Below are 14965 nucleotides of genomic sequence, written 5' to 3'. Positions count from 1 at the left end.
AGGACGGGCCCGAAGCACAGGGGAGACAACCGTGGGGAGGGAGGGGGAAGGGGTTGGGGACGAACCTAAAGGGGGCAGATCCCGAGCCGCAGCATGCCGAGCCGCCCGATCGACCACCCGCTCACCGCAGTTGGAGACGTGGCCGCTCTTGCGGGCCGTGGACGCAGGCGAGCGCACAGGCACAAGACGAGCACGACTGGGGGAAGCCGCAGCAGAGGACGGGCCCGAAGCAAACCCATATCAGCATCAAGCCAATGGCAGAGCCCAGCCGCGGACTGCCTCGAGTCACTTGAAGCACGGCTCTTGGCAGAATATTTCTTGACAGAGGACTTCTTCTTCTTCTTGGACACAACAGGGCCAGCCGGGGGTAGGTCTTCAATGCTAGACAAGGAGGGAGAAGCGGGACGGGCAGGGAGGTTGGAGCACACAGCCGAGAAAGGTGTGCCCTTAGCCCCACCTGAAGCCGCATCCCCTCCGCCCAAGCCAGGAGCCGCATCCCGGGCCCCCCGACCAGTCGGTGCATTCTCCTTTAGTAGATCTTGATCTTCAGGAGAAAGCCCATCCCACTCCGACTGAGTGAACCGAGGATCAGTCCCATGGATGGAGTCGTCAGGGCAACCATCCCCATCTTTGCTTTTATCACCATTGCCAGAGGCCGGGGGGGAGGAGGAGGAGGCGACACCGGACCCGAGGCCCCCTCCACCCACACCCGGAGCCGGAAGCCACCAGCCGCAGGAAATACATCCATGGAGCCGTGAATGCACAGGGGATCAACACACCAGACCCGAAGCCGGGCCGGCCCCAGAATGGCCAGAGAGGCTTGATCCACTTCGATAGGTTTCCCGATGAGCACCCCGAAAGCCATGAGGAACGCTACGGTGCGCATGCTAGGAGGGACATCTTCGACCAGAACCCACACATCAGACAGAGCAGAAATCGCCTTAGACCCGTTGGACGCGGCTTTGACCGAGATTACAAGTTGATTCAGAGGCAGCATGAAGCTAGTGCAAGAGGAGATCATACGTAGGCTCTCTTTGGAGGGAAAAGTTGCAGAAAAATCAAACTCAAAAAGTTGGCGAATTTGCCAATCCCAACCGCCCTCATCCCATAACTGAAGTTCATCTAGAAGGGTCTGGGAAGAAATGCGTTTAGCCTGGACAGAAATAATGCCGACATTGGAAAGCGATGGAATAGGGGCTGCCTATGGGATCCCCTTGTCTAAAGCAAAGAAAGAACACCCTGGGAGGCCGGTGCCATAGTGGACGAAAGCGGGGGGCTTGACACGGTTCTGGCAATCCACCGTGAGATGGCCATCTTCTCTGCAGATGAGACAGAAGGGGGGGTTTTCACAACGTGATTGGAAATGCCCCGGGCGGTGACAGGCGAAGCAGGTGAGGATGGGGTTGGAGACTTGGGATTGGGGAGGGTTGCGACCAGATCCACGAGGAGGAGGAGGGAGGATGCCATCACCAGACGGAACAGGACCAGAGCCAGCCCCCCGCCGGCAGCAGGGCCAACGGGGTGGCGGACCGGGGCCCCCGACACCCCACGGGGGACGAAGCGAGACGGGCCACCCCCAGCCACCACCGGAGCCCGCAACGGTGCACCGCCTCGGGAAGCAGCGCCCAGCGGGGGGCCCTGGGAAGGCCCCGACGAGCCCGCCCGACTGGCCGCCGCTGCCAGCTCCCAGGGATCGACCGCGGCCGATGGGGCACCAGACGCGGGGGGGAGAGGCGCAGATGGGCCTGACCCAGAGGTGCGGGGAGACACCCCAGCCGAAGTCTCCGCCGACCCCGCCTCCGGGGCGAGGGAGGCCTGAAGCTTAGCACAGAGCACCGCCTCGTACTCTAGATCTGCGGCCGCATCGCCGGAGCCATCGCGCCCGCGCTTCTGGCCGGAGACCGCCTCACTGGAGGAAGCACGGGAGCGGTCCATCGCAGCCACGGCCGCAAAGGAGAGGGAGAGGGGAGCTGGGGGAGATCTGGCGAAGCGCCGAATGGGGAGACGGTGACAAGATAGATCTGAGGAGGAGGCCGGAAACCCTAGAAAAGGGGGAACCACACCCCTCCGCACCCATAAATACCCCGACCGAGCCAGACCCGGCTCGATAAAAGGCCTCACGGGAAGGGTGGGCTGGACCTGGGCCACCCGCGGCCCAGAGCCCAAAGAAGGGAGGGGGGAATCAGACAGAGAAGCCAAGGCTAACACCGAAACGGGCCCAGCAGGCCCAGCAACACCTGGCAGGGCCCGCTCCGCAGGCGGGGGAACCAGCGCTGCCCTGGATCCCAGATCTAGGGTTGGCGCCAACTCCAACGCCGCCGGCACGATGGAGGCCGCAGGGGAGGCGGAGCAAGCACGAGGACCTGCCGGAGAGCCAGACACCAAAGGCGGCAAAGCCCTAGCCAACCCAACGGAGCCCAACAGGCCCGCAGCAGGGGACCAACACGACGTACGCCGGCGACCCCGCGAAACGCGATGCCACCCATCCACCTCCAAGGCAGGCCCAACGGGGCGCCCCCGCCCCCCGGGCGCGAACTTGCGCCGGCGACCCGCCGTCGCATCCACAGAAGGACAACACAACGAGACAGGGCGGGAAGGAGAAGAAGGAGCCTCAGAATCCGACCCGGAGCCATCGAGATCCAGCGCCCAAAACTTATTGGCCCGGAGAGGGAAGATGCGGCCAGGGCGAGGAGGGGAGGACAGAACGCGGATGGGAGCGGCACAAGAAGCCGGAGCGAAGCCCGGGAGGACAGCAGAGGGGTGGGAGGTGGAGACGCAAGGTGCAGGGACGCCGCCGGGGAGGAGCCCGACGCAGGTGTCGCCACATGGGGGGGGAGGGAGGGGAGAGGAGGGCCATCTTCTGCTCGGAAACTTCCTTCTTGCCTTGAAAAAGAAAATGGCTCGTTTGGTTACCCACATTCACTGTTAGGCTTGATTAGCACCAACATTAAAGCACCTCTGGGCCTGCATCCGGAGGAACGCTCAAATCAGTCATTTTTGTGGAGCCAGGCCCGAGCAGTGCAACCCTAGGCACGTGGGTGTGGGCGGTCGCACGCATGGATGAGGTCCCAGGAAGTTGCATTGTTTCCAGACGCGTCGTCATAAATTACCCTCACCTGCCTTCCTCGCTGATCTCTCCCCTCTTCCCCACTCACACTAGCGGCGGCGACCACCGGAGCGACAACAGGACGATTCAAGACGACGGCTACCACCGGAGCGACTGTGGACCTCCACCAGAGCGCATCGGTCATGTCGGTAAGTCCTCGCCCTCTGTGTAGATTTACGGCTTTCGACTTAGGCTAGATTAGATGTGAGCATGCGATTGGAGAGTTAGGGAGGGGAATGGACACATCGGTGGTGCCAGATTGGAATAAAACACTGACATCGATCGATTCTGCGCCGACGGCTTCTAGGGATTATAGGTCATTTTTTGATTACATAGGGGGTGGGGATTGGGGTACAAACTTTCTTGTCTAACCGCGATGACCCTAGAGTCGCGTCGAGCGGCAGAGGGGCATAGCCATCTTCTTTTCTTCCTCATCGTCTTCGTCAAGAACTATGTGTCTTGCACGGTCGCCTACCGCCAGCGCCCTGGCCACCATCTGCACCTCGTCGTTGTCGGTCTCCGGCGACGTGAACGTCCTACTGTAGTATATCGCGGGATGCTGGTCTTGAGCGCCTTGTACTGCCTGTACTTGGCCCATCTTGCCCTCTTTCCAGCGTCGCTGGAGTCTGAGTGATTCATGGCCCAGGGCAGGATGTCCACTGACATAGCGCCCTTGGCTGGGCCCAGAATCAGTGTCTTCATCTGGTGCAGCGTAGCCTTCTTCATCACAGTGTCGGCCTCCTTGTGCATGTCATTGATTCTGCTGAAGTTCGAGCACACTTCCCTGGTGTGCTCGAACTTCTTGCGATCACTGAAACAGAGGGGGTTAGAGTGCGGTGCCGGGTTACTAGGGTGGGTTAATATAGGAGCGTTAGGCCAATATGAATGAATGCTAACCATTGAACCGCGTGTTGTTAATAATGCAGATGGACAAGGGCAAGGAGGTCGTGCCACCATTGAAGAAGGGCAAGGAGGCAGTGCCACCATTTGTGGAAGTGCCGGTGCAAGAACACCCAAGCGCCAAGCGAAGAAACTATGGGCACTACCATGAGGAGTCCGGACCAAGCCAGTTCTACAAGGTTATCCTTGGTCCAAAGCTGGAGAGTCTGCCAATGCCTTTAGAGTTCACCAAGCACTTCCCTATCGTCCTTGTAGAATTCAAGCTCAGGACAAACACCAGTTGCGCATGGAGGGTACGGTGATCAACGGCAGGGTCACCCTTGATCAGGGTTGGGCCACCTTCGCCGCTGTTTATCAGATCATGATCGGGTACATGCTGACGTTCAAGCTGCTGAATCCCGACACCATGCAGGTGATGTTTTCAACGACGTGGGCTTGGAGGTGGTCACCAAGTGCAAGGAGTATGACAGCGTCTTCGTCGTGACCGCCTGAGCTCCTGTTGCCCGTTCCTTGTTGGTTGTTGGTTTAAGACTTGAGTTTTGTTTAAAACTTATCGTAATATGTTGGTTTAGAACTTGTGATGCGTGGTTAAGACTTGTGTTTGTGCCTAAGTTTGTTCTGTTGCTCTAATTTAGTTCTTAGTTCATCATGTGTGCCTCTGGTAACCTCACCACATCGAGAGGAGGTTACCACACAATTGTCCTGGATGTAACCAAACAACCGGACTTGTGTTTCCTCTTAAACAAGTCAGCAACCAATACAGTAGACCTTTCATTTCGACACATGCATGCTAGAGGGGATGTAGGCAACCAATCAATATGCAGATGTTGATTTTTTGCCTGCATATGCTCAGTCAGACCCAACTGAGACAAGTATGCAAAGTGCCTAAAAACGATGCAATAACCTAACACATCCTTAATCATCATAGATAATGCATAAAAAATGTATCAAGAAGATTAATTGTGTGCATGGTCATTCCTGCCTGCCTGCATAATCTGTGCTTGCTTACTTGTGCATCTCGCCGGAGTTTCTCTTGACGGAGACCTTGTACGCCGACTTCCCCTTGGTCGAGTCCAGCCCCGGCTGCGAGATCTCCAGCCGGTGCTTCTTCACGATGTCAATGTACCTGCAACATACCGTCCGCCATTAGATTACAGAGCTAGGTTCAGAAAGCAGCAGCACGAATGGATGGTGGATGATCCTACGCTTCGGCGTTGAAGTTGTCGACGCCGAGGTCCTCGTCCCACAGGAACACGTAGTCGTACGGAGCCACGATGCTCGGGTGAAGGAACCTCTTGGCGAACCACCTTCGTCAATCATCATTCACACATCCCAGGTCAGAATCTCTGAAGGTTGCATGCCACTGACATACTATTTGCATTGTTCTTTGGACTGACTGAAAAATAGAATGCTCTCACCATTTGGTCTGCTTCCTGGCGCTGACGTGGACGGCCTCCTTGGACCACTGGAACTCGTCGTCCCACTCCGTCGTGTGGCCGTCGTAGTGGAACATCAGCATGTCGAACTTGTCCGAGAACTGCGTTATGTTATGTATGTGTAGTCCAGTGTCATCTGACCGATACAGCACGATCAAAGTTCAGAAACCACTTCTTGGGTTCTTGTTAATTACCTTGTGAACAGTTGCATTGACATTGACCCTCTCCTTGTGCCCTACCGCCATTGTGAGGAGGTACTTCCGAACCGGCGCGTCCTGCGCATCGCACACCGTAACAAGTCATTGAGAGTAAGCCTAGCAAGAATTGAGACATGAGTTCAGGGTTCAGAGAAGGCGAGAAAGACCTGACTCGGGGATCCCCACAGCCGGCGCAGGTGAAGATCGGACTCCGACACCACGATGCCCGGCGGTAACCTCCCTGCGCCTTCTGGTCTCCTTGCAATCTGCAGAAATGCAGGTTTGTTTAGATCATCTGCAAACATGTAGTGTAATTTCTTGATGCATCGATCCAGTGATCTGATCAGGAGGCCATGTAGCTGGAAATCAAACTGGATCATCGTTTCAAAAAGTTCAGAACTGTATATAATATTGTAATGTACCCCGGTCGTGGCATTTGAGGTGCTACTGCTGTTCCTGAGTAATGGTGCCCAGAGTCTCCCGAGGAAGCTCTCGCTGGAGCTGGAGTTGGTGCTGCCGCTCCAAGGCAGTACGCCACACTGAAGCTGCATACATACATGAACAATCTTATTATCATGATGCCAAGTTAATTTCAAGCCGATATACCAAGATGAAAACATTTTTTCGTTTCTTATCATACATTGGGCGTCATCGATGCCGGGAAAGAGAAGCCTAGGACGAAGCCCAACGACACCATGGCTAACGCCGACAGAACCGGGACTAATCTCATCCTCACTGCATATATTAGTCAGTTACCACGGAAATTCCAAGAAAGAACACGAATATATGTGTCACAAGATTCTGGTTCTGCGAGGCAGATACTTACAAGATCGATGGATGACGACCTCTGCCTCTGGTGCGGGCAGGAAGGGCAGGAAGAAAAGAGGAATGTCTCTGCGATTTATGCCATGACATTATACGTACGATCTACTGCCCGACGACGACGACGACTCTGTAGCCAGCGCGTGTCTTTGATCCGAAGGAAGATGATGGAGTAGGGAGGAGGAAAAGATCCATGGTCTGCCTTAGACTCGCATCCACAGCATATGCGCAGTTGACTTCCCTCAAAAAGTAATTAGTAGTAGTTGCCGCGCGGAGGCATTCAATTCCGGCAGCGCAACGATGGAGGTGCACGTGCCAAAACACGGCCGCTAAGAAGTTCCACTCAGTCTCATCTTTGTCCAGCTCTCCACCGTCATCGTGTGACGACGACGTTGTGGTTCCGCGTCAGCTAAAAACAGTAACGTGAGTCCTCCTTGCTTCTCTTATTCCTCATCTATTCTTCTCCTTGTCATTAAGCAACGACTACTTAGGTATTTGGGGAAGTGATGCCTTGATGGACATACAGGTTTGTTGGAAATATGAGCAATTTACCAAATAATTTTGCTAACGGAAATACTAGATAAAACATGACTAATATAGCAGAGATAAAGTAAGTCATGCAATCTGACAGAGTGAAGGTAAATAGTAACTACATATATGAACTTGAACTAAACACATCTAGAACACACACTAGATGAAGTGGCATATATGAAGGAGAACCTATCATATGTAGGGCAGAAACTAGAGCAAAAAACTGTGTCATGACATCTAACTGAAAGAGTAAGAACACGTACGGGACAGCATCAGCAGAAGCACTGGACTTGGGGTCGACATCCTCTCCAGCCATGTCGTCGATGAGGTTGTCGACGTCGGAGTCCGTGATGAAGAAGCCAATAGTCGCACGGAGCGCTCCCCAAAAACCTTATCACCCTTCTCCCGTACAGGACTCAAAAGGTGCACGCCGCAAGCCGGGATGGGGAAGAACGTAGCAGCAACGCAGTGCTCGGAACTTTGTGGCGAGAGGAAGAGGAGCTTCTGATGTGAGAAGGACGCAAACAGGCTGCGGCGGGAGGTGAGGCAACGGAGGGAGACGAAACGAACAGGCAGCGGCCGAAGAGGCGTGCCGTTCGAATTCAGTGTCCACTACAGAAAACGTTTCAGCTCCCATGTGTCCTTTCGTATACCCGTCGTGCGTGGCAAAAACTTAGACATCGGCTTGGCTCATTTCCGCAACCCGCGGCGCGGCGGGCGGCGGAGGAGGAGCGCGCGTGGATGTCCCTCTTGTTTTCATGCTCATACATGTGAGGAAAGAACCTCCCTTATAAAGAGGTCCAACTCCCTCTAAACTAGCAATATGGGACTAAACTTTAGCAGTGTTCCTTATCTTGCACGAATGGGCTAAGTGGACCTCTAGGATTTATTAGGAATTTCTGAAATTACTATTGGGCTGACCCATAAATAGATAAAATTCCAGCAAGGTTGTGGTGTGTAGCAATGAGATAAGATGATATGTAATGCGGTCGTACATAGAAATGAATTTTATTTTCCGCACTTGCATGTGAAGTAGAAGCTCTACAAACCTTTGTTGGTATTGTTTGTGTGTAGATGAGCTGATGAGCTGGTGTAGGATAGATACCACGTTGTTCTGATCCTCTATACTCGTTGCAGCCAGCTGCTGACCCTTTATTTGTTGGAAAAATTGTATCTTTGATGCAGTGATCGTGGGCAATTTGGCCAAGTGCTGGGCCGACCTGAGTGTGCCCCCATCATATCCAAGATGGCCAAGGTGAATGAGACTGGTGGCACTTTTTGTGATTTTGCTCGCCACGCCACAACGACGATGCCTGGCCTTGGCTACAACTAGCACATGTGAGCTTCTCTGCCCCCTCCCTCTCGTCTGGAACTTGAGCTTATCCTTGATTTTCTGTTCTGAACCATGCATCAAACAAAAAAATAGCAGTCAATCAAAAATTACTTCAAGTAAGAATCCGTTTACTGTACCTTCAAGTTCAGGTTTTTACTTGATTGGTGGGGATTTGGGGGCGTGTATTACCCAAAAAGGGTTACCCCGCTTTGTATACAAAGCAACCAATCGAACCATACAAGGATAGGTGCTGGGGCGGAAGCAGCACAATGGTGCCCAAAAGGAAACGACAGAGAATGAGCAAAAGAAACAAATGCCGACAACAGCTGATCAACAAAAACAAAGAAGCCTCGCGATCGCTGCGCCCACCGGGATCTCCCACTAGGCTCCAAGACTCCGAAGCGCCGGCACCTATCAACACCTTCAAGAAGGATCGCGACGATGACGACGCTGCTGCCAAGGGTTTCCCCCGGTACACGACGAGGCGAGAAGAAGGGTAGCCCCCGACGCCCTCCCGGAAGGTCAGGTGGCACCCACAAGCGCCACCGCGCCGGCCCCCGATCCCAACCTGCACCTCGGGCGCTTCGGAGCCAGCCACCAAACCAACCACCACCCAGCGCCAACACGGTCAAGAGGCCCCCACGCCGTCTCACCACGACAACGAGGAGTGAGGACAACACGACGAAGAATCAGAGTCGGGACTAGGGCATCAGCACCGTTGGCACGCGGGAGGGCCCCAACTCCACCGTCCGCGATGGTAGCCATGCGGACGCAATAGCAGGAGCACACCAGGCCCATGGGCCCACAGGCCCGGCCGAGCCCTCGTGGGTTCGTAAAGCTCCCGCCTTCGCGCTGCTGCCGGCACGCCGTCGGCGCCGCCGCCCCGTATCCGAGCCGCTCCTCCTCCTCACCGCGCCGCAGACAACGAGGCCACGCCGGGGAGCCGGCCCGCTAGGACCTAGATGGGGCCCGCCGGGCCCAGATCTGGGCCGAGGGCGCGACGTCGGTCACCCAGCACCACCACGCCGCCAAGGAGCGGCGCCGACACCACGCCTGCCGCCGGACCGCGGCAAGGTCGAGCAGCACCGCCGCCTCCCAGCCCCGGGAAGGGAGCACGCGCGCGCGGGGATGAGAAGGCCCGCCGCCGCCGGCACCACCCGGGCCAGCGCCGGGGGCGCCCGCCGACGGCGGCGGGGGAAGAGACGGGGGAGGAGGGGCCCGAGGAAGAGGAGCTCGAGCTCCACCCCGGCCACCTCCCGGCGAGGAGGCGCGAGGCGGATAGGATGGGGGAAGGGGGGAGGGGCGGAGGGGGCGCGAGGCCGACGGCCGGCGGCGGCGGGAGGGGAGGACGGGGGAAACCCTCGGGAGGTGTATATTAAGCGACATGATGTGTGTATTTTGGTCTCCTAAGGTGTGAACAATTTCTCCTCGCTGGAATTAGTGTGGATTGCAGGCAAGGCATCCACATCGGTCGGATGCATCATGTTTGTGATGACATTAAAATCTGAAACCCGGGGATGCCATGTATTCCCTCCGTTTTTAAATATAAGTTTTTTTGGAGATTTTAAGATGAACTACATAGATGTATATAGACGTAGTTTAGAGTATAGATTCACTCATTTTGCTTCGTATGTAGTTCATATTGGAATTTCTAGAAAGACTTATATTTAGAAATGGAGGGAGTATGAGATGCTTGAAATAACACAATGGTTTGAAACTGTGGATCTTACTCCCCGTTTGAATAATATTTTTTGTGCTGAACCAGCATAAAAAAATGCAGGAGCATTCAAACAAACTTCCCTTACTCAAAAATCTATACCCTCAGATTTTATTTGCTGGGCCCTCATAACCAACTCGAACTATAGCTGCAGCGCAAAATTGTTGGGGGCTCACTTGGGCTTCATCATGAAACCAGGTCACAGAAACGGAGCAAAGTACTTCGTCCGTTTCTAAATATAAGTCTTTGTAGGGATTTCATTAGGTGAACTACAAACGAAGCAAAATGAATGAATCTATACTTAAAATGCATCTATATACATCTGTATGTGGTTCATAGTGTAATCTCTACAAAGACTTATATTTAGAAACGGATGGAGTAAATTTTGTTTGACATCTGATGACATGCTAGTTTAACTTATACTCCCTCCGTTCGGAATTACTTGTCTCGAAAATGGATGTATCTAGAACTCAAATACGTCTAGATACATCCATCTCTGCGACAAGTAATTCCGAACGGAGGGAGTACTGTATACTAGCAGGCGGAGGCCGCGAAGTGGAGCCCATGCATGCATCTTTATTGTCGGTGGACATGAATTTTTTTGTTTAGCGAGTGGTCTCATGCATGTCCTTCGGTGTTTTTCTTCACAAACAAGTAGTGGAGGAATAATAGATGCAACCACTTTACACCTAAGCAGAGGGATACAAAAACACAAGGTACTTAGTTGAAAGGAAAACAACGCCTAGAGGTTGCGGTACTTGTAAAACAGATAGTAGCATGATTATTGCAACACCTTTGGGTTTCAACATGTTCTACTTCTTAAGAAAAAGGATTTCCCCCGCTTTAGATTATAAAACAACGTCCAACGGATACAACCAGCTTGCTGGGGCCGCCGCACAAGCAAGCCTAAAAAAAAAAGAGAAAGAAAAAAGAAACAAATGCTGACGCCGGCAGCTCAACTAAGCAAAGATGACCGACACCTGCTACACCAATCGGAGAAGAACCACCGCCAGCCAAGCACTCCGAAGCCTCGCGTACCAAGCAATATCTTCAAGAAGAAATGCGACGACGACGATGTTGCTGCCCGGACAAGTCCTACGGTTTCCCCCGGTACGCGGATGGCAATGGGGAAGGGGGTATCACCGACGCCCCTCACGAGGGTCCGGCAACGCCCACGGGCGCAGCCGCGCCGGTGGCAAACGAGCCGCCAGCGATTTCTCCCGACCCGAAACCACCACCGCCCAACATGCCGCCCACCAGCCTGTGCCACCACGGATATCGCACCATTTTCACCGTATCACTGAGGCCACCAACACGAGACCTGGGGCTAGGACGAGAAGACACCGGGCTCGGAGGCAACCGCAACGCAGCCAACATGAGGGAACAACCTCCACCGCCGCGCGGAGCCGACCGAACATGGCGACAGGGACTTGCCAGGCCACCACCGGCCCGGCCGGACCCCAACGGGTCCGGACAGTCCCTGCAGCCACGCTGCAGCACGCCGGCCGCCGGAGCCAGCAGCACCGCAGCCACAGTCCCCTCGTCTCACCACCAAGGAGCCACACCATCGCGCCCCGGACCGCAAGCCCGCGCCCCAGCCCATATGGGGCCCGAAAAGGGCCCAAATATGGGCCGAGCGGGCGTCGCCGGCCAGCCGCCCACCGCCCCACCCCGTAGTCAACGGCCACGCCGCCGCATCGAGGGCACCCGAGGCCCGCTGAACTCCGCCGCCAGCCGAGCAACACTGCCGCCGGGCAGGAGGGAGCCCCAACTCCCCCTCCAGGCGCGCGGGGAAGGAATGTCCGCCGCCGCCGACGCCACCCGGGCACGTCGGAGGCGGCGAAGGGAGATGAAGGAGGAGGGGGTCGAGACGGGGAGGAGGGCAGGGGGGCGCTCCGCCGCCTCGGGAGGGGGGGGCGACAGGAGCGCCGGGGAAGGGGAGGAGGAGGGGCAGAGGAAGGTGGACCGGGGGGGCGCCGGCGGGAGGGGGCGGGGGCAACCGGCGGCGGCGGGGAGGAACCCTAGCGCGGGTCGCAGGAGCCCCTCGCTAGCGCCTCCACATGTTCTACTTCTTCTAAAGAGGTGCTTCAGTAAGGCAAGTGCGCCACATGTACGACTTAGGAGGCCCGCCATTGGCGGGCCCCATCCACTAGTTTGTATACAAAGGGGTGGTGATCAAGGCTGGTGAGCCATCATCAGGTGAATTGGAGGAAGTGAACTCTAAAGAAAAAAAATGGGGGCAACACACAAGCTGCCTGAGATCCATGTTAATCGCTCTGGCAGCAGGTCTCTCCCTGAAGCATGATGCTGCTGCAATGGCAAGACCAAGAGCCAAGATGTGATTCATATATTTCCATTTTTCAGTTTTGCCCCACTGAAGAGGCGAAGAGACATATACATTCGGATAAAACTAAAAAAGAAATTGGTACAATTAAGTTACAAAAATTTGTGCCCATTAGGTGGTCAGGCTCATCTCATGTACTTCCTCCGTTCCAAAATAGATGACCGAGCTGTTGAGGAGCATGGCCAAAAATGCTGCAGTTTTTCTGGTCAAGTAAAGTACTCTGCTTTGTGTGCCCATGGTATTACTGAATTTACTACACTGAAATGCTCGGTACCATTTTTTGCCGGGACATCGAAATGCATGGTAGTAACATGTCTAGTATAGTACTAGTAGTTTAAATGTATTTATTCAAAGCTCAAGGTTAACTACAAGGTAGCCAAATTTCCAGGGGATACATGGTTAGTAGTTTAACTGTAACTGCATACTTGTTTCATGAGTAAAAACACGTTTATGTAAATAGCTTATGTTCTAGCAAAACCGGAATAGCATATATATAAGCACACACAATCCTGGTTCCGGTAGCTATTTCATACCATAAATCATAATAGAGCACTGCTATAGGGACAGCAACCTTTTGCCCGATCTCGCACAATGGGTGGAATACTGAAATCACCCATTAGATTGCATCATTTTGCTAATCCCCGTCATTCAAATTAGGCATCGTGTCTGAATCATTCGTCGACGATCGTTTGCAGAGCACTTTCAATCATAATACCGAAAAAGGCTTTCGCCCCGCTTTATATTATAAAGCAAATGCCTAAGCCAAACATCCAATAAGGTTCAAACACACACACACACACACAAGGTCCAGACAGGAAAGTAGTCAAAGGGTTAATGCTGAGGGCACAGCTCAACAAGCCCTGAAGAAACACAAAAAAACGCACGCGCCGGGTGTGAAACAACATCAAGTCGGTGTTGCACCACTGGTTAGGGAAGTTGGTGTTGCACCACTGGCCCCCAACCGTTTCGCGGAAAAAGGACCAAAGGAACCATGCCGTGGAGCACGAGAAGAAGATGTGGTTGGCATCCTCTACCGTGCCGCACATGGGGCACATCCCATCTCCAGGTGCATTACGCTTAAGGACCTCTATGCCGGACGGGAGGCGGCCGCGGATCCATTGCCACAGGAAGATCCTGATCTTCAAGGGCAGGCGGATGTCCCAGATTTGGTGGAGAAGCAGCCGGAGGGTTCCAGGCGCCAGGAGATGGCGTCCGGGGTGTCGGCGACGTCCATAGGAAGGAGGGCGATGTCCTGGAGGAGGACATCCCAAGCTGCAACCTCAGGGGGGCCAAAGGGGCGGCGGAAAGCGAGGCGCCCTAGGTCAATAAGGGCCGCCTCGACAGATACCCGAGGGTCAATGGTGATGTCGAAGAGCCCTGGGAAACGCGCAGCCAGGGGGTGTCGCCAAGGCACCTATCAAACCAGAACAGGGTCGAGGACCCAGTGCCAACCGAAATGGATGTGCCAATGCGAAGCACGGGCAGCAGCTGGACGACGGCCTGCCAAAACTGGGAGCCGCCTGAGTGCTGACAGAATGCGAGAGGCTGTCCACGAAGGTACTTGTTCTGGATGATAGTAAGCCAGAGACCTCCATCGCCATTGGCAATGCGCCAGAGCCAACGGGTCAGGAGGGCAATGTTCATGCGTCGGGAGGACAAGATCCCAAGACCGCCCTGGTCTTTGGGTTTGTAGATATCTGGCCAGCTAACCATGTGATGCTTATCTCCCTTCCCAGCCCAGAAGAATCTGGATTGGTATTTGGCGATCTCCTGATGAAGGGTTTCATGGAGGCTATAGAAGCTCATGAGGAACCAAAGGAGGCTGGCAAGCGAGGAATTGATAAGGATCACGCAAGCAGCCTTCGACAGCCAGCGCCCTTTCCAGGGCTCAACGTGATGTTGCATACGGGTCACCGTGGGACGAAGATCGGCTACGGTGAGGCGCGAATCACTAATGGGGATCCCCAGATAGGTCTTGGGGAAAGAACCCAGCCGACAATTTAGTCAGTCAGCAATAGCATGTGCTTCCTCCAAGGGGTATTCGAGAACCATCACTTCGCTCTTATCGAAGTTGATGGTTAGACCCGACATTTGTTGGAAGCACAGGAGGAGGAACTTCAGGTTAGTAATATCTAGAGCGGATCCCTCCACCATTATAATGGTATCATCCGCATATTGGAGGAGGGAGACACCTCCTCCAACTAGGTGGGGGACTATGCCGCGGATATGGCCAACGGCCTTGGCCTTATCTAGGATGAATGCCAGGGCATCGACCACCATGTTGAACAAGAACGGCGAGAAAGGGTCACCCTGACGGACCCCACAGAGGGTGGGGAAGTAGGGCCCAATCTCTCCGTTGATGTTCACCGCGGTCCGGCCACATGAGACAAGCTGCATGACGTGAGTCACCCAACGGTCGCCGAAGCCTTGCAAAGCAGCACTTCCCGCAGGAATGGCCAGTGGACCATGTCATATGCTTTGTGGAAGTCTAGCTTTAGGAAGACCGCGCGATGGTGTTTCAGCCGAACCTCGTGGAGGACTTCATGGAATACTAACACCCCATCCAGAATAAATTATCC

The 14965-nt window shown here is 54.5% G+C and overlaps 1 protein-coding gene across 1 annotated transcript in view; it reads right to left on the bottom strand.

Annotated features, from left to right (window-relative positions):
• Positions 1-6564, bottom strand: part of LOC119333203 — a 12939-nt gene extending 6375 nt beyond the window's left edge. The window contains exons 1-8 of the mRNA XM_037606183.1: positions 6466-6564; positions 6280-6374; positions 6062-6184; positions 5807-5905; positions 5637-5717; positions 5425-5543; positions 5212-5313; positions 5016-5132 (exon numbers count right to left, since the gene is read on the bottom strand). Coding sequence (XP_037462080.1) covers positions 5016-5132; positions 5212-5313; positions 5425-5543; positions 5637-5717; positions 5807-5905; positions 6062-6184; positions 6280-6369 — 731 coding nt within the window. The 5' untranslated portion in view covers positions 6370-6374; positions 6466-6564. The remainder of the gene's footprint in view (positions 1-5015; positions 5133-5211; positions 5314-5424; positions 5544-5636; positions 5718-5806; positions 5906-6061; positions 6185-6279; positions 6375-6465) is intronic.
• Positions 6565-14965: the final 8401 nt, after the last annotated feature.

Source organism: Triticum dicoccoides, chromosome 7A (genome assembly GCF_002162155.2).
Source record: "Triticum dicoccoides isolate Atlit2015 ecotype Zavitan chromosome 7A, WEW_v2.0, whole genome shotgun sequence".
NCBI lineage: Eukaryota > Viridiplantae > Streptophyta > Magnoliopsida > Poales > Poaceae > Triticum > Triticum dicoccoides.
Note: the sequence above shows the minus strand (reverse complement) of the source record. Positions and strands in the feature narration are given on the sequence as shown.